Source organism: Mus caroli, unplaced genomic scaffold (genome assembly GCF_978045245.1).
Source record: "Mus caroli unplaced genomic scaffold, Mus_caroli_1 scaffold_9, whole genome shotgun sequence".
Classification (NCBI taxonomy): Eukaryota; Metazoa; Chordata; class Mammalia; order Rodentia; family Muridae; genus Mus; species Mus caroli.
The window spans coordinates 17,732,050-17,756,817 of record NW_028227264.1 but is presented as its reverse complement, the minus strand read 5'-3'; the positions used below and the strand labels follow the sequence as shown (position 1 = coordinate 17,756,817).

Below are 24,768 nucleotides of genomic sequence, written 5' to 3'. Positions count from 1 at the left end.
GTGTCTCCAGACAGAATCCTGGGAATCTTCCCTCAACCTCAATCCTTAAAGAAAGCTATAGTGCAAAAGTAACTTAGACCCCATAGGTGGAACAGCAATATGAACTAACCAGTACCCCCGGAGCTCGTGTCTCTAGCTGCATATGTAGCAGAAGATGGCCTAGTAGACCATCAAAGGGAAGAGAGACCCTTGGTCTTGCAAAGATTATATGCCCCAGTACAGGGGAATGCCAGGGCCAGGAAGTGGGAGTGGGTGGGTTGGGGAACAGGGAATAGGAGACATTTGGGATAGTATTTGAAATGTAAATGAAGAAAATATCTAATATAAATAAATAAAAACAAAAAACAAAACTAACAAAAATGCAAGTCCAATATAGTTTAATTTTTTAATAGAAGTGTGCGATTTTATAAGCATTCAATCAACGACTAGAAATGTGTTGTCTGTCACAAATGCTTAAAATGAATAGCCAATCAAAACAAACTCTTTCCAAAGAATCATTTCTACCATTTTGGAAGAGTTAGTTCTATAACATGAAGTTACATACATATTGTATATTTGTTCTCTTGCTCTCCTTGTTCCATACCACACACTGAGGATTGAGCCAGGGTCCCCTAAACAGCAGGTCAAAGATCTACCACTTTATAACTTTGTTTTCAACTCATGTGTTAAAAATCACAATATCTTCATCAAGAATCAACACCAAGATTAGTTGTCTTGATAAAAATATCCCAGAAGTTCCACTACCAGCCTTTACATGAAGATGCTGACCTCTCAGCTCATGCCTGTCTGGATGCTGCCATGCTCCTGCCTGAACCTGTGAACCTATCTGACCAGCCATGTGGTTGCCATCCACCGAGAGGAACCGTTCTTCATGCAGTTGTCAAAGCCATAAATTTGAGGATCCTTGGTGCTCCTCCATCCTCTAATTGGCATCTGTTGTGAACCTTGAGCCATAGTGGAAACTCCAGAAGGAAGCGCACCCTTCGTGCCCTCTTGAAATCCGCATGGACACACTGAGAACGCCTATGAAAAGGCCACAGTGATGAAAAGGCAGAGCCAACTACATGAAGCCACCAGCCTTCCTTCGGCCTCCCTTGTCAAAGCATCATTTAGAAATCCTTTTGGGATCCTTTCTCCAAATGTTCTGTGCAGTATGAGTGGGAAGAGCCCTGTAGAGAACAGCTTGAAAGTTAAAGCCAAAAAGAATGTGCCGTCTGCAGAGGTGCACCAGAGTGAAGAAGGACTGACTGTCTAGGAGCTGGGCTATTGTCAAACCTGGAAAGACGAAGGAGAAAATTGCATTCTTTTCAGCCCACCAGTGTAGCAATAGGATAGGCTCTATGAAAATAAAAAGTTCCTGGGATATCGATGGGAGAGACACTAAAAGAAGGAAAAAAATCAAGAGAGCTTAAGAAAGCCAAGGTACAGCTAGAAATGATGAGAGATATCAACAGCCAGTGCTACCAGTGAGCCATTTGCGTGTGGCGTCGAGCACTGTTCTGTGCATTACATGAGTGACAGTGGGGACGGTGTCTGTGCTGCGAGGCCTCCGTCAGTGATACTGATGGGTTGTCTTCCTCGAGCAGAACGCCACTGCTCTGCTAGCTAGCTGCACAAAAAAACCGCACAAATTCGCCTGCCATTGTGAAAATTTCTGACCAGTCCTGGGGTATGTCACCTGCACCTGAGCCCTTCTCTGCTCCAAAAAAACTTGTGAAGAACCCAAGGAAAGAGAAATCCCGAGACTGGCAGATCCCAGGGTGAGCCGGTACGTGTTCCTTGACATGGTAGTCAGGTTGGAGTCTGAGTGCCTGAAGCACCAGGGCCAGCGGGAACCCGGGAACTTGTCAGGGAATAACAGCTTCCGCCGAAATGTAGGCAGGGTGTTGCTCACAAATGATTCCTCAGGCCAGCAACAAAAATGAAGAGGGCTCTGCAGACACACCCAACACTCGGGTGCACCCCTTGCAGCCAATATCTGTGGGTGAAGGACCCTCTGTAACTGAGCATCATTGTGCAAGGGAACAGGCCTGTGATGGCACTTCTCAGAGCTGTCCCTCATTACCAGCCAGTGTGAGCTTCCACAGGGACAGCACAGAGGTAGAGTCACAGAAGTAGAGCCAGGTCAGCAAACAGCTGTGAAGAATTGCAGCAGAGGGCTTTCCTGGTTGTAAGTTAGGCCTTCATGAAGCTTTAACTGAGCAATCCATAAGAAGTCAAGAGGGAGTGAGCGGGAAGAGGAGTACTGAAGTCCATGTGACAGGGAGGCAAAGGACTATGAAAATGCCTGGGCCAACCACCAGGGGTGCTGCCTCACCCGGTACCCTGGGTCTCGGCTCATCTGACTGCCATTGCTTGAGCATTTTAAACTCTGTTTCCCAGCTGTACAAGAAATTAGTTCCGTGGTTTTGTATGGTGGTGCCTCACATTTAACCTATCCAGCTGGGAAGAACTCCTGCCTGTATTCCTCCATCAAGGACATTCAGAGGTCACCAGGCAGTCTCCACAAGGGGGTCCTGAAGTGGTCACAGAGGAGCCAGGCCCCATTCCCCGCACCCACATCAGGTGGCTCACAACCATCTATGACTCCCTTCCTAGGGGATCCAACCCACTCCTCTGGCTTCTGAGGGCACCTTCACATATGTAGTGTAGCCTTAATGGAGTTTGCTCCGCCACAGAGCTCGGGCCACTCAGGGAGGCAGGATGTGGGAGTTTTGACTGCGCTTACCCCACGCCTGCACCGGGCAGGTGACAGGCTATGAGAAGAGGCAGAACAGGGCTCCAGGGGTGGGAGAGCGAAGTCTGAGGTCCCAGCCAGAGCTGGCTCAGGGTTCCCCAAGCCTGCAGGGAGGCCAGGGCTATCTGGTGCTTTATCATAGCAATAGGAAAGTAACTAAGACTTATATTGCATCTTATTTACTTTTTAATTAATTTGTTTAGTTGAAGGGGAAGGCATCTGGTATGAGTGGATCAAATAATAAGTTACAGAAGTCAGTCTTCTCAATCTACCCTGTAAGTCCTGAGAGTTGAACTCCAGTTACCAAGCCTGATAGAAAATGCCTTAACCCACTGAGCCATCCTACCAGCCCAGCACATTATATTTTAAAGAACGAAAGCCTAAAAGACTTAAGGCATTGTTTAAAATGAATGTAAGAAAAAAGCTAAATCTAATTAATAAATATAAGTTTGATATGATATCACGAGTATAATTAAAAGTGAATCAAGTCCTTAAATCTCTTTGGACTAGAAAAGACTGTCACATTTGAATGTCCTTCAGGTAGAAGTGGCTTGTTATTTTATAATATTACCCAGTCAGATTATTAATCTCTATATCTATCCCCCTTGCTTCCAGACCTACATTTTTTATAGCTCATATGATGATGTTAATGTCCAGTAACCAACACTGCAAATCAAACCCTGGGTGACATTTTTTGAGGTTAAGAGCACCAACTGCTCTACCAAAGGTCCTGAGTTCAATTCCCAGCAGCCACATGGTGGCTCACAACCATCTGCAATGGAATCTGATGCCCTCTTCTGGTGTGTCTGAAGACAGCGACAGTGTACTCGTAATAAATAAATCTTCAAAAGGGAAAAGGAAAGGAAAGAAATGCTTTACAAAATATCAATACTTGACTGACATAGGACACTTCAGACGTGCATTTATTCCTGGGGTTGCTTAACGTTTTAAAAAAGAGCTATTCTGTATTCTTTACATTAGTGAAATGAACACTGATAATTGAGACTTGCAATCTGATTACCTTTATTGCATCAACAAATCAGCACATGGTTTGACTTTCCTGCATGACGGTAATCCTTGAGTCCTAAAGATTGAAATGAAAGAAAAATCTAGTCAGTAGAATCAAGCTTTTGGACTTACATAGGAATCAGACCCCAAACTCTTGCCCAAAATGAACAATTGAAATTCCTGTTGTGGTTTTTCAAAGTCTCCACCACCCCCTCAAGGGTTCTGCGTTTTCCACAACTCGGCACTTCCAAACCAAGCCAGAATGAAGAGCCCTGCGATCCCTGTGGTCGGCCATTTCCCAAGTATTCCAAACCCACGCCTGGACCAGGACACTCCAGGAATCTCATCAGAGCCTTGACCCCAGGAGGTTTCTAGCTCCATTTCCAAACCATAGAGGTTTGGAAAAGACCTCTGTGAACCTTCCATCTACCTCCTGCGCATCGACATGGTTAGCGTCAAGCTCTCACCTAAGACAGACCGACATGGTTTACTATACTGCAAAGCTAACGTGCCATGGACAGCATTAGAAACTTGGCTGGGACCAGTCAAGATGGTTCTGTTTAACAACCTAATATATATTAGGTTGTTATATTAGGTTATATTAGGTTGTTATATTAGGTTGCTCATTCCAATATATAAAATATATTGGAATGAGCAATGAAAGCAAAATTACAGAGACTGCCGTGTAGCTTGGCTGTGTCGTTTCTTCAGCAAAGCCCAGCCCTCACCTCAGCATTGCACCAAGCTCAGAACCACTAAAGCAACAGAGAGGTTGGACAAGAGAGTGTAGTTCAGTGGTAAAGCCCCTGCCTGACATTCCCAAGGCCTTGAGTTTGAACCCTAGCACCACAAATGCACAGAGTTACGTAGATTTAAAAACACAGTTAGGTTTAATTTTGTAGTATTAGTGATTTTCATTTTAAAGTCTTAGAAAGGGGAGAGAGAAAGTTCTCTTTGTAATAACTCCATAAACCCCTAAAAATTAGACTACTCTGGGTATAATTGCTAAAATGATATGTAAATGATGTCATTTAAGGGAGGTTGGGGGAGGTGGCTCAGTCAGTAAAAAGTTCAACACACAAGCTTAAAGATCTTAACCCATGTTAAAAAAACAAACAAAACAAAAACATGCATGGTAGTACATATCTATTAATAAAGGCTCCTAGATGTGCATACTCGGTGACTTGATATCTATTTTACGTTATTCGTGTAAAAGGCTTCATTGTGGCCACCTGGACTGTGAAACACCAGGCTGATTTCAGTGTGGATACCACCAATTCAGACATGCCACCAAAACACTTCCAGTAGAAAATGTCACAAGGAGGAACCACCTACATTATCAGAGTGGACTACTGGAGATTCGGGGATAGATTGGTCTCTGGAGCTCACTGGCCAGACAGCCTGCCCAAGTCCATGAGCCCCAGTGAGAGACCGTGTCTCAAAAAATAAAGTGGGCAGTTCCTAAGAAATGACAGCCAAGATTAACCCCTGGCATCCACATGCAGATGCATCCATGTGGACACGCACCCACGGAACGCACGCATCATTTAAAGAGCAAATGAAGTGAGCCTAGGGCAAGGAATACGGCACAATAGGAACTGAAGTTCTTCTCACTTCTGTCCTGAAGCCACTGGCTGGTTTTTTGTTCAGTCACACATTATACACACACACACACACGGGGTGAGGGGAGACAGAGAGACAGAGAGACACAGACAGACAGACAGACAGACAGACAGACAGAAGAGATAGAATACTCTATGAAGCAGGCCTTATAACTGGTTTTTGAATACACTTTGATGAGTACAAGGAATACAGTTCGTGCCTCCAGAAAGCCTACACTCTTGATGGCAAAACAGAAAGTAAATCAGGGAGTGGGGAAGGTACAAGAGAGAAGAAAGAGGTCAAAGTTGCCATTGGTGATAAGACAGAACCAAACAGGACTCGTGATACGGAAACGGCTCAGAGTATTAGCTGACTTTTTAATTTTGCCACCTGTTTTTCTACTGCTCTTAAGAACATCTTATAATTACTGTACTTGACCTGAGTCAGTTTTGCATGAGATTTGTGATGCCACATTACCCTTTGAGAAGACTGCCCACAATCCCGGGCAAGTGTTCAGAAAGGCTCTGGCAGTTCTAGATGTGGATGGCCTGGCCAGCTTTCAAACTGTCATTGCATGCCTTTCCTGAGAAAGGTCACAGGCGAGTTTTTGACAGAGTGATGCTGTTGGTATTTAGAATCCTGACGTCCTTGCCTGGCTTCAGTTGAGCTGGAGGCCAACCTTTGAGAGGGAAGGCAGCCTGGTTGCTATGGTGGATGGTGTCCTAACAACAGACATGGGTCAGGTGTCAGGTTTTGATCTCTCAGCCTTGGCAGTGGCCCTTGCTGGCTCACCTGGACATCCTGAGAGGAACAGCTAAGAGCCACTCGACGACGTATCCTTCTCATTTTTTTTTTTTTGAAGGACCTTTCCTGGGAGTTTGGTTTACTGTGGTCAGTCTGCTCTCAGGATGTGAGTGGCTCTTCCTTACTTATGGCTTGCTCTACTGAACGTGGTATGATTTCACAGTCCAGGAGCCCTTTGTGCATCTTAATAACACCACAGCTAGGGCCACAACCAGGGACTTTCGTGTGAATAATGTAAAAGAGGCGGTAACATCACATGTGAGTTTATGTCTGAGAGTCTGTGTGCCGTGCAAATGATAGGCTCTGAGGTAACAGGTACTAAAGGCTCTTTATTGTTTAAAGAATCTAGTTGGGTTAATTCCTCAAAAGTGGACATTTGATCTCCTTGTTCACAAGATTAAAGGTATCTATATCAATATTCTGAAGATAACATAACAAAATACCACAGACAGCTTAGCATTTGTTTCCTGAGGTTCTGCTCAAGGTATCTGAAATGCAATACTTCCTGTGGCCTCTCTCCTTGGCTTCTAGATGGTCATCTTCATTATCATATCAAAGGCCTCATCCCCAAATAAGCCACATTCTGAGGTGATGATGGTTCAGACCAAAACCACATATAGCATAAACCAATATTACATCATCAATATATCAGCACACCTCATAAAAACTGGTTGTGAAAATAAGATGCAAATCAAAGAAAAATGAAACTTCACCGGAAAACCTGCACGTGAGGCAAATGAAAACATCTCACAGTCTTGATTCCTCAGTGGAGAATTCATTCCCTTGTCATTCCTGGGACAAAGGAGAATTTGACAAAGCTGGATTTCTTTCCTCTATATAAAGTTATTTCTTCATTAACTCTGATGAGGAAAAGGTTCTAAAACAACTTTGAAATTCCAGCAGTGCTTTTCCTGATGGCTCCGATCCCTTCACACCACAGTCTCACTCTCTCTTTCTGGCTTTTCTCTCACCTGAGAGCTTTTATGTAGCTATCATGAGAGTGTGCTTCAGGTGATGTTCAGCTGGCATTGTTGAGAGTATCAGAGAACCATGGAAACCACAAAATTATCTTGATCTTCTCTGCATCTAGAGATGACATCATTTCTTATTAATATTTTAACATTTAAAAGTGTTAGACCAAGACACAGTTCTCTGCAGCTTCTCTTAACAAGAGGCAAAGCGTGATATATTATTATTGCCTGAAACTAGTGATGATGTCTCTTTGTACATACTAATGAGATGGTTCAGAGATGGCACCATGGCTGTGACCCACCCAAGGGCAGCCATGCTCCTTTATCTTTCACTCAGACTCACCCGATCAGCGCTGTGCTATATATCTGAGTGTTCAGATTTGCAGTGCTGATGCTTTACCACTTAAAAACCTCATCCTGTGGCTGGGAAATGGCAGTGCTTGCTTTGTAAGTATAAGGATGTTGAGTTCAGGTCTTCAGCAGTTGCATAAACATCAGGGTGTAGTGGCACATGCTGGTAATCCCAAAATGGGGAGGCAGTCAGGAGAATCTTGGGGGACTCAGTGACATCCAAGCTAGTCAGTTAAGGAGTTCATAAACAAACCAACAAGCCATCTAGTACAGGGCAAGGCGTAAATAACTACATATTGCTATTCAAGGCCCCTGTCGTGCCTAGTTTTTGATACCAGTCTTCATTGCTCAGTTACATATCTTCTCTAATTGTCCTTCCTCTGTGCGCTGTGCCTCCCATTAGAATGACCTCTGAGCATGATTCTCTCTTTGAGAAGCATTACCAGGGAGACAAGACACGTCCTTACGGGATGGGATGCTACCTTAGAGGAGACATGGCTGCCCAGAGGCAAGGAAAACCGACTGTGGCACCAACTACAGTGGCTCTGTGTCTGGCTTTCTGATCCTGTATTTTGCTTTTTGCATTTCAATTCCTGAATCTATGCAGTGGTAACACATTGGCCATTACTGTTAAGAGGGCAGACAAATAAGGAAAGTTGAAAGTACCTGGTTGCTACTCAAGCCCAGAACAAGGAGCAATAAAAACTGAATGAACCAACAAGATGGAAGGATGAAACGGAGACATCAATAAGAGGCACATTTGGAGGATTGAGAGGCGACAGGCAGAAGCAAGTGAGTTAGGTTCACTTCTGGAAACCATTAACTTCCCGGACACAGGAGAAGCCTGGACCAAGGCTTGGATCCTTAGAAATTCACAGAAACAGAAGGCAATAGAACAGAGAAGTGTTATAAAACAGTACTGGCCCGTCTAGGTCTCCACCTCACACCTCCAAGCAGAAATGTTTGTTTTCGAAGGAGAGCGAACTAGAGAAATTCTGGACAAATGTATATGGAGACCAAGACAAATTAGATGCATCATTCTCATCTCATGGAGATGTGTAAAATGGGAGCACCTGAGTTCTATAGCCACCCAGGGGAGTGACATGAAGGTGAACCCTAGACCAAGTGCTCAAATCATTCCACATCCCCAGTAGGAGTGAGTGTGGAATAAACCACATGTGAGTATGTGCCCTGCTCTCCAGTACCCATTGTCAGGATCATCTAGAAACTGTGTTCTCCCAAACACAGGATAGAAGAAAACAGAGAATGAAAAAATAGGGAAAAAGGTAAAAAACAGAATTTCACATTGAAGGAAAGAAGAACAGGTGACCAGAATAGCCATGACAAACAGATTTAGGGCTTTACACAGTATGAACATGAGTAGACCAATTTTGTGCCTGTTATGTTCCACAGTATCAATATGATTAATGTTATTTCAGACACACAGAAAAACAAGCAAGCAAAAGTGAAATTATGCTTAATGAGGAAGGAAAATACAAATATAGGAGTATAGCTCAGGTGTAAGATGTTAAGACTATCATGAATGTAAGACTTCACTCAAAATTATAATGATCAGGTATTAGGAGAAGGTATACAGGAATGTCATGCCGAGTATAAATTCCTGGTCTTTAGGTATCATAGAAGGAAAATGGCAATAACAATACACTACTTACAAACAAGAAAGCCAATACAACAATGAAATCTCAGTCTGTTGAAGTAATTCCCTATAGTAGTGTGTCTAGGAGCCAGGGTAGTGCTGAGAAAGGGAACTAGTTTGAGTTATGTTAAGTCTTGCAATGTTAGCTAACTCGGTTAATTAGCTAAAAATTAAAATTACAAGGGCTGAAGAGATAGCTCAATAGTTAAGAGCACTGGCTGCTCTTCCAGAGGACCTTGTTTCAATTCCTAGCACCAGCATAAAATAGTATTTTAATTCCTACTAAAGCATTAGGTCTTCCCAAATGCAAGTGGATTTTGAAGATAATTGTGAGGTTGTGTGATAGTCCCGTGCCTTTGTCTGTTGAGAAGGTTCTACCAATCTGGATTTTTATGACTTAAAAGTACAGGATATTTCATCTAATTGTTATCTGAAATGAATATGAATGTGCCTGGAGCGTCAGTCTGGCACATAGGTTTCCATGATCATTAAAACCCAATGGAGTCATCCATTGCTAATTCAAACCTGGCCAGGCTTCCGGATTCTAATCTCATCCCAGGGTGAAGCGAGGTTAGCCACTGGATGGAATGTTCAGTTCAGTTGAATGTGAGCTGATTCCAAGCTTCATATGAGCTGCATGCTCTAGGGTGCCAGGTGATGAACTGAAGAGAGAGAGGGGGAGAAGGGAGAGAGAGAAAGAGAGAGAGAGAGAGAGAGCAGAGAGAGAGAGAGAGAGAGAGAGAGAGAGAGAGAGAACATGAAACTGACATACATCTTAGCAGTGGCCTGTGATCATCTCCTGCAAAAATACTCAGCTGAGAGTTGTCAATCTGCTATCAAGAAGATATAACTTTTCACTGTATTTCCAAGGAGAGCTCACCAGAAAAAGAATCCGATATCAGGGGAGGCTGAATATGAGGTCTGTGCCTCTTTTAGAAGACGTTTGGTGGATAACTGTATTCTTAGAATGTCTTTTCAATACCTAAGACCAGCCGTCGATCACAGCCCATCTGACTTAAGGAAAGTGAACAAGAATGCTTAGCTAACAACTCGGTGACCTGTTCTTACCCCTCTCCTCACCTCATTAACTCCCTGACACACTTCAATATCAAAGAAAACTTTGATATCTGAGCATCTCAGCTCCAGACATGTGGTGATACCACAAGACTGTCTTAGAATTCAAATGGCCATAAAAAAATTATTAAGATCTTTAAAAAAGAAGAAGAAGAAGAAGAGTTGGTGCATAAGGAATACAAATGAAAGGAAGAGAAGTTACTGTGGTTTGTTTAGTTTTTAATTAGTGATATCTAAACACATTTATGTGTCAAAACCTGCCCGGATTTCAAATACACTTCTTTGGGCAGTATAGATAATACAATAAAGATAGCAGAGTTTAAGCCTAGAAGTTCAATATACATTTTAAGTAATAGTATCAAACTTTTATGTTTGTAAGCATTTGTTTATTTTAAATAAAAACATAAAGTGCAAAATCCTCGGACCCAGAAAATTTCTCTTTTGCTAGTATCTTTTCAGACGTCTCTGAATGGATACCCATAAAATTTTATGTAAATGGGGTCAAGCTGTTGTCTAACATGGATATTGAAAAAACTCTTAAATAATTAGACAAGCTTTGATCAGGCTTGGAAATACTCTGACTTTTTGTCCTGGCTTTTAAGATGTTACTCTGTGCTCTCAGTATATCTGTTTTGCACATTAACATTCTATCTCCGAACTGCACTGCTTGATACACTAGTCATTATCCAAGTGTTTATTTAAGTTAGTGAAAATTGAACAAAATCAAGTTTTTCAGCTCCTGTATTACCCTGGCCACACTGAGATGTAGCTCAGTAGTGTGGATGACGGGTATGGAGCTATACAGTACAGAGTCATAGCATCACTGTAGATATGTGTGGGACCACGATGTATTAGAAACAGATGTTCCTCAGACACAGACCACTGAAAGGCTGAGGTTTTATTTACCCACCAGGGTTTCCCAAGTATTTCAAATTTTGAGTCTTGCCAACATTACACAGGGTTAAATCTCAACTTTGTCAGCCAGAAGTCACAACCACTTGGACGAAGAGGCAAAAAGAAAGATGTCCTTCGTTGCTGCAGGGATTTCTCAGGGAGCATGACTCCCAGATGCTCTGGTGACCAGAAAAACTCTCTCCTTAATGCCATACTCCCTTGAGATATCACAGCCCTTGCTCACTGGGATTGAGTGTGAAGATTTAGTGGTCTGCTCCCACTAGACCGAGATGCATCACACATAAGCATGGGAAAATCACCCCAAATGTCAGAATATAAATAAAACAAGGCCAATTAGAGAGCAGCAGGGTCTGGGAACCGGATCTAACCAGCCAGCCACCCACCTGCAGGTCCCGGGATTTTAGCACTCTGACAGTGGGGGTGGGGCAGGATGAGGATCTAAAGCTCCATGTGTTTAGCATGATGTTCTCAGGCAGAGCAAACAACCTTCCCCCTGCTTGGGTCCCTGGGGAACAGAACACAAAATCAATTTCCAGACTTTTTCCATTAATTTGAGAAGATAAACTTTCAAATTTTTGGACTTTATGTTCAGTCTGAATAAGCCCCTGACGTTCTATGCTCTCCAAGGTCACACAAGTCTTCCCCTCCCCCACCCCCAAGTCTCTGGAGGTTAAAAGTTTGGCAATGAGAACAAACATTCCCAGAGAAGATTTCTTATCCTTCCCTCTTCCACTTAAGATTTCATGTCCCCCTCCACCCCCAAACGGCCTTCCGGGCTTTCGTTCCACACGCCTTCCTCCAGTCCCAGAGAAAGCACATGTTGAGCATGTGAGAAGGAATTAGCAGAACAAAGAGAGATCTTCGGTTTCTATGGGTTTCTATGGGTTTTCCAAACGGTTTGGTTCGATTTGAAGTCTGCAGAAGATGTGAACTCACCTCTCACTTTTCCCTTCTTACAAAGCCTCCTTTGGTCTGTGGGTACCTGTTTGTCATGGCGAGTTATCCAACTGCCATGCTAAGGAACAGCCTTGGGAAGGACTAGGGCCTTTATTTTTAATATGTTCATGTCTTTGCTTAATAAACATTTGTTCAGCAGCTGGTATGTGCTAGGGGAAGAGCTAAGTGCCATGTTTACAAACAATAATAAGAAATGGCTCCTGTTAGCCAGGCACAGTTTACAGACCTGTGCACTTGGCTGAGGCAGGCATTAGAGCCAGATGGGGTACATAGTGCAACCCTGTCTCAAGAAAAGAAGGTAGTGAGGAGAAGGAGACAACAGAAAGAGAGGGGAGGGGAGAGGACCAGCGTGGGGAGAGAGTCCTGTCTTTAATGAGTTCTAATGGAAAAGAGAAGTAACATGTGGTAAGTGCCAGGACGGAGCCCTGCCCAGAGGAGGAGCATCCTCTGCAAAATGGACAATGGGCTTGTGGTCCAAGACAGCTCCCTCCAGAAGAAGGCATTTGGTCTGAGTTTAAAAAGTAGTTTAAGTTCATCTCACTGTGAGGTCAGGTGGAACCTCTCAGCACAGGGACAAAGAGGGGGAAATGAGTGTGGCATACTTCTCATTACAAAACGTTGCTTCTCAGATCAGCGTTCTGTTCTCTGGGCTTCAGCAAAGTGACAGGCAGTAAGGCGACAAGAGTTTGACGGGGTCAGATGGAAAGTGTGTCACTTTCATGGAGGCTGTCGTGGCTTAGCTGCATGGGATGGGCAATGGGAAGAATGTGAAGGGAGAGGGAAAGAAAAAACGATGCCTAGAGCACAGCTAACATTGCAGCGTAAGTCAAGGACAGTAGGAAGTACAATCTTCAAGATGATGACTCATGATTGGAAGGATTTCAAAAACAATTGGGTAGTTAAAACATTAAATAATCAAATATTCATTTGAGATTCATTTTGAGGGAGAATACTTATTAAGTAGACTCTCTCCCCCCACCTAAAGTATGCATCAATACTCTTAAGGAATGAAAAGGAGTGGTTTTTCTACGAGTGGCACAGTTAATCCTCATTACAAAAAAAAAAAAAATCACCTCTCTGGTCAGGGCACTGTTCTCTGGATTTCAGTGATCCTCACAGAAGAACCAACAAGCGGGGCCGGTGAGATGGCTTAGCAGTTAAGAGCGCCAACTGCTCTTCCACAAAAGTCCTGAGTTCAAATCCCAGCAACCACATGGTGGCTCACAATCATCTGTAACGAAATCTGATGCTCTCTTCTGGAGTGTCTGAAGACAGCTACAGTGTACTTAGATATAATAAATAAATAAATATTTTTAAAAAGAAAAAAAGAACCAACAAGCAAAGGAATCTAACATGTCAGGGCTTCATTTGCTACGTAGAAGATTTTTTAATTTTTGTCATGACAAGACCCTTTCATCCACTTAAACACCTGTCTACCGAGGTTTGAGCTGCTGAGCATCAGAGGTAGAACAGACAGAAAGCAAGGCAGGCAGACACCTGTGCTTAGGCTGAGGCAGTTCTGAGTTCAAGGCCTGCCCAGGACACGTAATAAGACTTGATCTCAACAACCAAAATAATATCAGGAAGAAGGAGAGGGTAGGAGTCAAATTCTCGGCCTATTTGTGCATTTTTATGAATGTATATTTTTTTTAGTGTTTATTGGTGGCGTGCTAGTTATTGCCCTCCTTGGTCACAGCAGCAGTTCTCAATCTGTAGCATAAATAGGAATTGCTTGGACGGCCTGGCACAGAGTCCATGATTCATGGTCTATCAGAGAAGGGCCATTGAATTTACATCTCTAGCCATCTCTTGTGCTACCAGCAAAGCTAGCCTGAGAACTACACTCTCTGAGAGAGAGAAACTGTGAAGCAATGTCAGGCTCTTTCCTGTGGTCTTACAGTATCCACAGCACGGAATTGACGTCAGTGGGAATTACGCAGCCCTCAAAGGTGTCATGCGGAGGCCTTAAGTGTTTATGTACTCCTGCCCCTCCCCACGCAGCTCCTGCCTCCTGTTTTTCAGTTGCATTCCCCAATGGGCACTGCTGTTGCTGTTTCCTCTTAAGTTGCTGCAGTTACGGCTCCTTATGAGGTCAAACGGTCCCCGCTGGAGAGCTTTGCCAGCTGGGAGCAAACGTTCTGCTGCTCTCCGTGCATTTAAAGCATGGATAAACTAATCTCCTGACCATCTGGAAAGGGAGGCAAGAACGCCGAGTATTGACAACTCTGAAGAGCTGTGGTGGTCAGCATAAGGCCAGTCATGCACTTAGCCTGTACCACAATAAAGATAAATGGGTAAGAAACTGCCTTGTAGTAGCATTGGGAATCTAATGGTTCAGAAATTGCTATGCTTGTCAAAAAAAATTTTTTTTCTGTCAGTGGGCTCAAATCATGGTTCTTGTGTAGACAAAGTCTTTTTTTTTCTTTTTTTCAAAATAATACTCAGTTTTTCCTGGCTTTTGTCTTCAGGTATATACTGTTTTCGTTTTACATATGAGAAATTCAAGCTTGAAATTCTTGAGTAATTTGAGTATCAAATGAAGAAAGTAACAGTAGTGGAAAGAAGGGACAAATGTAAAGAATATTGTCAGACAAATAATAAAAGACTAGGTTTCTCCAGCAGGGGGCTTGTGAGGCAAGAAGAGATTATTGGGAAAAACAAAAACAAAAGCAAGTTTTATACCATTGGATCTGTTTGCTTGCTTTCTTGCTTGCTTACTTGCTTGCTTGCTTTAATCAAGAGACTTGTGACATCAGTTCCCAACATATGGAGATTATAAAATGATTTCATTCATGTAAAAAAAGAAAACTGAGTTATAATTTGCATGTCCTGGTGACAATGGGTTGGCCTGTTTTATTGTTTTATTTCAAAACAATAAAGTGTTTTTGAAATATTTGCAAATCCATGATTGGCATTTTGGTGAAAATGTTGACTTAGGTGACAGTGTTTGGAGACCCTTACTAATTATTGCTAAAAATTGATAATGGAGGCCTTCTCAATAGTGACCTTACTAAGACAGTATCCAGGAGAGGTCAGCGGGCTGAGTAAAGGAATCTAATACTCCTTGCAGAAGAACAAACAGGCTCTCCCAGCTTCATGGTTCTGCCCATTGTAAGCACTGTTCCTAGAACACAGCATGAGGCTAGGACCCCGCAGAGACTCCCAAAGTGCTCAAGTGTGAACCCATGCCTGTGTGTCTGCATACACATACCTGAAGAGAAAATCTGACGCCACTGCATGGTCTTGAGGTTGAACTAGTGGTGTTTTTAGGCCTCAGAAAAGCATAATGGAGCAGTCTGCTGTGGCATGTTAGCTGCCATTGAAATGCCTTTTCTTTCTTTCCATATCTTTGGTGCCATGTGATACTGTGTGGGAATACTTTCCAGCCGCATTCGAAAGCATCCCCTGAAGTTGGAAACCCAATGGTTTGGAAGAGATATTTGAAATAACTCAAAATATACAATGTAAACAAGCTGGCCTCTTAGAATGAAGTGTACTAAATTAAAAACTCTTCAGTGGGCTTGGGACAGCAGGTTGTGATTGGCTCTCCTTCACTAACCTTTTCTTCCATTACCTTCCCCTCCCCCTCCCTCCTTGCCTTTTTTTCTCTCTAAGGCTCCCTCCTCCCCAACTCATATTTTCTCCCTTTTCTTACAAATCTATAAGCCCACCATACAGAACAGACATGTCTTTCCAATATCAACAAATCGCTTCTGAAAATGTGCCTACTAGAGACCAGTAGTAACCACACCTTCAGTCCACTCTAAGTATGACAGAATTTCTTATGTAACAATTTTATTTGACTTAGCAAGTTAAACTGTAACTATTCCTACTTCAGTGCTACTGAGGTGTATCAGAAAGTCTCTGGGAAAGCATTTCAGATCCTTCTGTCTCCAAGTTACCTACTTAAAAGAAGCACCCCTGCCCTCTGAGAGAGGGGTGCAAATCCATATACCCCAATTTATTAAAAGTTAAATGAACCTCATAGACTGAATGCAGAAACTTATGTAGTAGAAACTTGTAGTGGACAAATTTATACCACCTCAAATTGAATGGGACTTCAGAAAGTTCTGGTTGACATAGATTTAAGTCCACGCTCACATGAAGTGATTTCGTGAACTGAATAGACCTGTGTGAAGGGAAAGGAAATCCCAAACCATCTGGTGGTGGCACACAGGCAGCACATGGAGTTGGTGGCTAACATACCATACCTCAGAGGGAGGCTTGTGTCCGTGACTGAAGATAAGCATGTGTGGCCTGAGTCGGAGGGTTGAAAGGAGGACCAGGAATAAGTGAGTGTGGCGCTCGGCGAGTATTAGGTATGAAAAGCAGATTGCTGGAGCCAGCAGTGAGCTTGTATGGATCAGTGCGTGGGAGCACCTACAGCCACACAGCTTCATCTTCCCTCCTTAGGGAGAGAAGAATTTCTTGTGTGTCAGTCCATCAGTTTTGGAGTGAAATTAGTTCCAATCAGTTTGGGGTGGGGTCAAGCTCATTTCCAAGAGAACAGTCTAGAAATTCTGCTATGACCTCGTTTTGTTGCCAAAGGATCCACTGCAACCCCCTTCCTCTCTACACCCCTTCCCCTCTGGGTCTCCATTCCCAGAGACTGTGGGCCCCTGTGGTTTTGTTCTGCACGCATGGATGGGCTGGGCTGGGTACCTCCTGGACTTCAATGTTCATTTCCACGTTGTTCCCAACCCCGATTGATCCCAACAGTAAATCTTTCAAAACGGAAGTACTATATCAATCAGATTCTAGAGGTTCGACCGTGGTCATTGCTGACACCAGTTTTTTTTGTTTGGGGGTTGTTGTTGTTGTTTTGTTGGCTACATTTTCATGAAATGCTATTCTGTGCCCATACACCCAACTACCATATCAGTATTAATCTGTCTTGAAATTGATAAGGGTTTGTGCAAAACAAAGACACAACCTCAACCTCCTTCTAACCCGGGTTGTTTTGCTTTTAGAAAATTCACAGGGCAGTTGAGTATTCAGAGAAACCTCCCCATGACTGACTAACTCGCCATGGGATCAGCCAAGCAAATAGGGGGAAATCTGGCTTCCATCAGTGAGATACTGGCAATCTGGGGGAGTACAGGGCTGAAGGGACAGGAAGAGACAGGGCATCCAAGTCAGCGATCCTAAAGGGGAGGGGACTGAAGGCTCTCATGTTCTCAGGGCAGTTCCACCTCGGATCCTGGGAAGTTCTGTTAGGAGTTGCATTTACTGAGTGTCTCTAACCCCCTGTAAGTTTCCAGCTTTGTGGTATTCTAACCCACCATGGCACACTGAAAAGCAGGGGCCACCAAGCTGCAGAGGCCAGCCAGCGCTGCACAGGAGCGATTTAAAATTCACCAATCTCCAGTGATCAATAAGTCCGGAGCTTGGTGAGTGTTTTTAGATTCTCCACTTCAGGTTGTCTGCCCCGAGAATCTCACAGCAGCGCTGATCATGTAAGGCTGTGACCACTCATTTCCTACCTAGGCGCTTCTAACCTTTGTCCAGCAGACAGCTACTCTGCAGTGTTGTCTGGGCACCCACAATGCCTCTTTGATGAAGTTGGGCTCATCCTGCCCTTCTGTTTTCTGTACTTGGAAGACATGTCTGGGTAATGGGAATAAACCATGAGTACTTAGTGAAAGTCTGAGTCCTCCTTCGTAGTCTGAATGATCTTCTCTAGATTAGTATTCTTTTCCAGCTCCAGCATAACATAACATGTGTTTTCAATATTCCAATTCTCTCTTTAATGGTTTAAAAATATCCCCCTTATGATCTCTGCCTTTTTCCTACATTACAGACTTTGATGTCACTTTGGATGGGACTTTACAGAAAGGCATATAACTCAGTTTGGGTATATGTTGGAAGCTAGTCTCTCTTTCTCCACTAACACATACAATCGTCGATGGGAACCATAAACCCCATCCGACTAGGACTGTGCACTTCATCCTTGTGTGTGTGCTATTTACCTTGTCTTGCCTTAGAGTTAAAGATACAAATAATTCACTCAGAACTTGAAAAAAGTCAAATGGAAAGCACTGTTCATGGGGCCTCAGCAGCAGCTTGGAAATGCCAGCAAGTAAAGCCATGTGCACTTACAGCCAAGGTAGATGGAGCAGCTGTTTTGAGAGAAGATTGCTAAGCCAGCTGTTATTCTCATTGGCACGAGAAGGTGCCAATCACCACCCAAACTGTGGCAAGCAAATGCCAGCACCTGAGGAACGGGCCCCTTCACATGCCAGCTAGAAAAGGGCCTCCTTGTTCTCCTGCGTCCAAATTGTGTCTTCAATTAGTTACAAGCCCTTTCCTCCCCGACCCCCCACCCCCGACGACCCCACCTCCATTCTCCCATCAGAGGGTGGAATGAGAAAGGACTCTGGGGGAGGGGTTACTTCCCCTTTCATTTTACATCGCTATCCTCAATAATTGTGCTGTCTTATCTAAATGTTGGTTGTGGCCCAGGGAGGCACATTGTGCTTGCCGATTAATGGTGCAGGCATAAAGACAGAGGAAGACAACTAATTCCTCATCTGAGGTAGCTGAGGGTGACAGAGAGTTCTGTGAACTGGAGGTGATGCTGACAAAAAAAAAAATGTTCTTCAAAATATCCCATAGAAACATTGTTGATTCCAAGCAGGGAGGAAGGATAAAGTATTTATGCCTGATTTTATTTAACCTCAAAGGAGAAAGAATGAGAGACATTTTACCTCAAAATTATTCTGACACAAATTAAGTCACCTGCAGAAAAGAGAGTCCTAGTTAACTTTCATTGTTACTGTATGTAACTATTTGTTTGCTTTTAAATCCAAAAGCATTGGCCTAGACGACCATCACTAAGCTTCAGAAAGCTATAGAGGGGGCTTAGTCAGTAGACTGCAGGAGGACCTGAGCTCAAATCTCGAGCACCCTTGTTAAAAATTGGTTGTTAGTGAGCAAACAGCAAAGGACTCCCAGAGACCAGCTCTTCTTGCTCGGTTGGTGAGCTCCAGCTTCACTGAGCCTTGTCTCCAAAAAGAAAACAGGACACCTCTGGCCTACACATGCATTGTACACACAAGTACACACACATACACACACAAACACACACGTGCACCTATGCGTAAACATATATACACATGTGCACAGCACAGACACACATAAAGAACATAATAGCTTCAGTTTAGTGAGTCTAACTTCAAAGTGTCCTAATAAAACATCACAAGGTCTTCTCCAGAAGGTTGCCAACAACAACAACAAAAATACCTATATCCACACTCCTCATTTGCCTATTTGAGGGCAACTTTATTGTTTGCTCCTGTAGCAATGACCTTAAGTAACTGTGTTGTGTTGAAACTGGGGAGTGTTTTGCTTTTAGAGCTATCCTAGGAATTTGAATGGATTAATAAGCAAAACGATTATGTTTTCTATGGTTTCAACAAGTACGTACCAGAGGGAGAATGGCTTTCCCCTGAGTCACACAAGGGAGAGCAGGCGATCAGAGGCAATGCTGCGAGGACATCTATCCTACTGCTAACATACCAGGGTCCTTTGGACCTAAGGATAAATGTGATTCCAAGTTCCACCTTTACTGAGGACAGCTTCAAACCAAGCCAGCAGGCTGCTAAGACTTATTCCTGAAAATTGGACAGATTGGAGGTGAAGGCAGATAGAAACTGTATAATCAGGCTCCGTGCAGGTTATACATGTTACTTCTGTTAAGAGGAAAGAGATGAGAGGATGCCCTGCAATGATGGGAGGGAAACCCTGTGGCCTTCTCTAGAAGAATACAGCAGGAAACCATCTAACACAATATCAATCAGTTCAGAACTTTGCCAGCACTAACTGTGGGTATCCTCCATGTCTGTGCTAATGCTAGTTGCACTGAGCCAGAAAGAGGACAGGCTACGTGAGAGCAAAAAACGACAGGAACATATTAACATTCCCAAAGGGCAATGCACATTGTCACAGATGTCAAAAGGTAAACTGGAATTTAAGTAAACTGGACAATGGACTTATGGACTGCACGTGCCCTGGGTAGGGAAATCTATAGACAGAGAGTTGGGACTGCTTGGTGCCTCGGATTCGAGGATAGGGGGACAGAAGGGTAATAGCTAGGGGGCCGAGAGTTTCTTTTCGAAGTGATGAAAATGTTCTAAATTGACTGGTGGAAGCTGTTGCGCATGGTAGCAAGTATACTAACACCATTGAATTGTACTTTTAAATGGGTGGGTTGTGTGAGTATGTAAATGACATCTCCATAAAGCTGTCATTGAAAAAAAAAATGTGAGGTCATAAAATGTGGTAGAGACAGAGAGCCAAGGAAATGGAAGAAGAAATAAGTGCGTAGGGAGTGGCCTTTCCTCCTCCAGGTTCCAGACCCGGTTTGTGCTCCTTCGCCAGCAACTCACAGAGAACAAAGATCACTGCTCACCTAGAAACAGTGACAAATGAGCTGGCTGTCGTCTTAGCAAAACACGCGGCGCTCGTTCTTCATCCTCCACGGCATTCAAAGCCTACTTACTTGAGATGTTGGAGTCCCAACTAGGCGAGTAGAGCTTGGGAAGCCCATTCTCACTCATTTCTAGTCTACCCTGATTTCCAGACAAAGGGCCTCCGCTTATAACAACACACCCCAGGATGAAAAAGAGTACATATCCAAACCTGCTCAGGCTCCCTCGTAAATAACAAAAAAGATTGGCACCAGGTAGGCCTTACTGGAGACTAGCACATTTATAAAGTTTTTCTGTTTGAATTTATTTCAGGCAGTCAATAAATAAATGGTTCCATGCTATTAAAAAAAATGGAGAACAGGGAAGACTACAAACAAGTGTTCTACCTCCTACAATTTGGTCCATTTCCCCTGCTCCCTTCTCAGAGAAAGATGCAATTGTTCACTTGATGACCCTGGTACCCAGGGTATTTTCTTTGGGGCCATCTTTTGAATATTATTTTTTGCATAAAGCCAAGTAAACGGATGGGAGGTTGGAAACAGAAGGAGGCTGTTATATTGACACTGTTGTCCATTTTCTGAATGCCGAGAAACAAGAAATGAACGCAAACCCGTTTGCCAAAGCGAACATTTTATGCATCTTTACATAGGGCATATTCCCAAGTGGGAAAGGCACTTGGATAAAATAAAATAGCAAAATATTTATGGAGCTTTTCAAATTCATGGAATATATTTATTACACTTAGAACCCTTACCCTCAAAGATTCACATTCTAAATTTTGTGTGTGTGTGTGTGTGTGTGTGCACACGCGCATGCGTGTGTGTTCATTCCTCATCCAAATTTTCTATCTCTTTTGCTAATAAAAGATACCTTTAGCTGTTTGGAATGAACTACAAATATCCTGCCCAGCCTTAGGCATGTACCTACCACCTGGCCACTGCTTTTCTAGACTGTCCACCTTAACGACAAACATAATGCGTGTTAGTTATTATCATAGAGGCCCCTCAAAGATAATGCGAGACACTGGTTTTAATTTTTAATAACAAAAAAAAGTATTGTGCCAGGCAGTGGTGGCACACACCTTTAATCCCAGCCCTTGGGAGGCAGAGGCAGGCACATTTCAGAGTTGGAGGCCAGCCTGGTCTACAGAGAGAAACACTGTCTCAAAAACAAAACAAAACAAACAAACAAAAAAAAACCTAAAAACAAAAAAACCTATAACCTTCAATGATCCAGAAGTGACTGTTGATTTTATATCGTCAGAGATGCTGTGTGTCCTCTATTGGGATAGCAGAGCTGTTTCTGCAGGTCCCCAAGGAAAGGTGAAATTGTATAGAACTTCAGAGATTGGGGAGGAAAGCTACGCTATAAACTCCAGAAAATACCCAGAAAGAATCCAGCTAAGTCAGGGATCCATGGTAAAAGTGTGCTACAAGCCAGTCCTTCCCCTGAATTTGGAGAATTCATACTTTTATTTGAAAGGAACCCATCCTTCTGAAATGGTTTCACCGACCCTGTGCTAGCATTAGGCTTCCTGACAGTACCCGAGTTGTCTTGGTATTTGAATTGTGACTTCTTTATAGTAAATAACAGGAACCATGCCTGTTCTTTACTGTGCCTGTAATCCTGTCAGTAAATATTTTGCAGCAGCGATACATCTTACTTATTGTTACGGCTTAACCTTGAGTGGGAGGGTGGATCCTTGTTGCTTAAGTCCTCCTCAGCTCAGGTTTGGCCAGTTTGAGAAAACCTGTGCCAGCCACAATCCATCTGAACAGGCCACACATGGAGGGCCTTGAGCAGCTACACAGCTTGGCTTCTCTGGAAGGCCAAGAGTTTGCCTTTTACCGCAAATGACTTACCCTGCCGGTCTGTCTCCCACTCCTTTGTTCCCAGCATTCCTCTCACCAAACAAACTGCTTTGCTACCATTTCTCCATTCCTCTGGCCCTTTATTCTGAGTATCTATAAGAAGTCAGAATTCACATTTTCATCACCTCCTCCTTTTAAAAAAATACCCTGCAACTCACTTTGCTCCATAAAATGTCTCCTAACTCACTAGAGCAGTCAGAGTTAATTGCCCCAAAGTGCCCTGGTTTCAAGACAGAATCCAGAGCAGAAGATAGCACATGCCACACACAGCTGCCTTGGCCCCTGTCTTAGTCAGGGTTTCTATTCCTGCACAAACATCATGACCAAGAAGCAGTTGGGGAGGAAAGGGTTTATTCGGCTTACACTTCCATACTGCTGTTCATCACCAAGGTAGTCAGGACTGGAACTCAAAGCAGGTCAGGAAGCAGGAGCTGATGCAGAGACCAGGGAGGGATGTTCTTTACTGGCTTGCTCAGCCTGCTCTCTTATAGAACCAAGACTACCAGCCCAGAGATGGTCCCACCCACAAGGGGCCTTTCCCCTTGATCACTAATTGAGAAAATGCCTTACAGTTGGATCTCATGGAAGCATTTCCCCAACTGAAACTCCTTTCTCTGTGATAACTCCAGCTGTGTCAAGTTGACACAAAACTAGCCAGTACAGCCCCCCAGAGTTGTTCTATTGGGTGAAATGTGCCCTTTGAAACCTGGGTTCAGTGGTAAAGTGGGTTATAAGTCAAGAGTTCTCACAACATCTCCCAGTTTAAGTCACTGGGAAAGCTACAGAGACTCACTTCCAACCAATTAAATCAGAGTATCTGATTTCAAAAAGTTGATCATACACACCAAATATTATAAAGGTTATAAACTGAGCATAAGGTTACAATGATGTATACAGTAGTAAAACTGTAAGCAGCAATACCTGACATGAAAACAATTAGCACTACAAGAAAATTTTCTCCAGGATATCCTCTGGTAGAATAAACTCACCAATATAATGTATTGCTCATATTGATTTTAATCTCTAATAATAAAATGTATGAGTATAAAAGACTCATGATGCTATTCAATGAACAGAGAATAAACAATGTTTATTTCTCATCTGAAAAATTAAATATTTTAATATATTTGGAGTATCTTTTCTAAAATTCAGACATGTTCAGCTTTCAAATTCAAACAGTTTAAAACCATGACATAATTGGATTTAAATGTAAAAAACTTGAGTTTATTGATCACACGGGGTGGAATGGTGCAAGGTAGTTCACCCAAAAAGGAACGTCCAGCTTTGTTGGGTTTTATTTAAAAAGCAAGCAATGTCTGTATAGATTCATCAAGGCAGATTCTAAAAGGATATACAGCTTGCTTGATGAGGATATAAAATTCTAAAGGACAAATTGATTATAATGAGTGATCATTCAGTTAGTGCACCTATTGTTTATGCAGTTTGCATTTGTCCTTTGCGTACTTACGAAAGTGGCAAATGAATGATATACAGATGAATGAACACAGATGAATGATATAATTCCATGATCCACAGGCTATAGTCTGCCTTCTTCCATCCGTCTTCTCTTTGCAGCCAGTGCCCCTTCCCCAGGGGCCTCTGCATTCACACAGTTCTCAGGGGAGTGTGTATAACTAGTTAGTGAGAAAAACACGTATGAGCGTGGGGGGAGAGAGAATAAGAAGAAAAGTCTGCGTTGTAAAGAGCTCCCTCCCCTCAGCCGGATTCTCTAAAAAGCTTTAGTCAGTTCATGTCACACTTTATCGAACTTCTCTGTCTTCCTACCTCACCTCTGTGAATTCCCACCTATCTGTTACTTCTCTTCCTCTCCTTCTCCATGGGGCTTTGTCCATTCTGACTGTAATTGGGCCTCTTAGTCACTTTCTGGTCATGTGACAAAGTACCTAACAAGAAGCAACTGAATGAAGAAAAGGTTTGTTCTGGTTTACAGTCCCAGGGGAAACATTACGTCATAGAAGGGAAAGTGCGGCCAGAGGAACTTACTTCTCTTCCTCTTCCTCTACTTCCTCTAGCAAGGCTCCACCTCTTAAAAGTTCCACAACCTTCCAGATAGTACCAACACCGGGGGACCAAATGTTCAAACACATGACCCCAGGGGGACCTTTTCATATCCAAACCATTGTATTGAGCAACAACGGAAACATCGGAAATGGATTGCCCAAAGTTCTAGAGGCTGAAGGCCGGCAATCAAGGCACCAGCAGACTGTGTCTGGTGAGGCCTCTCATCTCCTCAGATGGAGTCTTCTGCACTAGTCTCATATATATGAAAGGGGCCAGGTAGCTTATGTCCCACCTCTTTTACAAGGTTACTTTGCTAGAGCTCCGCCTTCAGTGACTAATCCCTCTCAAAAGCCCCATGCCTCCATAGCAT

At 43.2% G+C, this 24,768-nt stretch overlaps 1 protein-coding gene and 1 pseudogene across 4 annotated transcripts in view; both read left to right on the top strand.

The window, feature by feature from the left end:
- Positions 1-24,768, top strand: part of Pde7b (phosphodiesterase 7B) — a 334,788-nt gene that overhangs the window by 206,287 nt on the left and 103,733 nt on the right. The window contains exon 1 of one of the 4 annotated variants that reach the window (XM_085842677.1): positions 14,210-14,370. The exons of the other annotated variants lie outside the window; for them this stretch is intronic. Coding sequence (XP_085698803.1) covers positions 14,367-14,370 — 4 coding nt within the window. The 5' untranslated portion in view covers positions 14,210-14,366. Of the gene's footprint in view, positions 1-14,209; positions 14,371-24,768 lie in introns of those variants that run through there. 4 annotated transcript variants of the gene reach the window in all.
- LOC110303374 (F-box only protein 34 pseudogene) lies at positions 460-3,290 on the top strand (annotated as a pseudogene).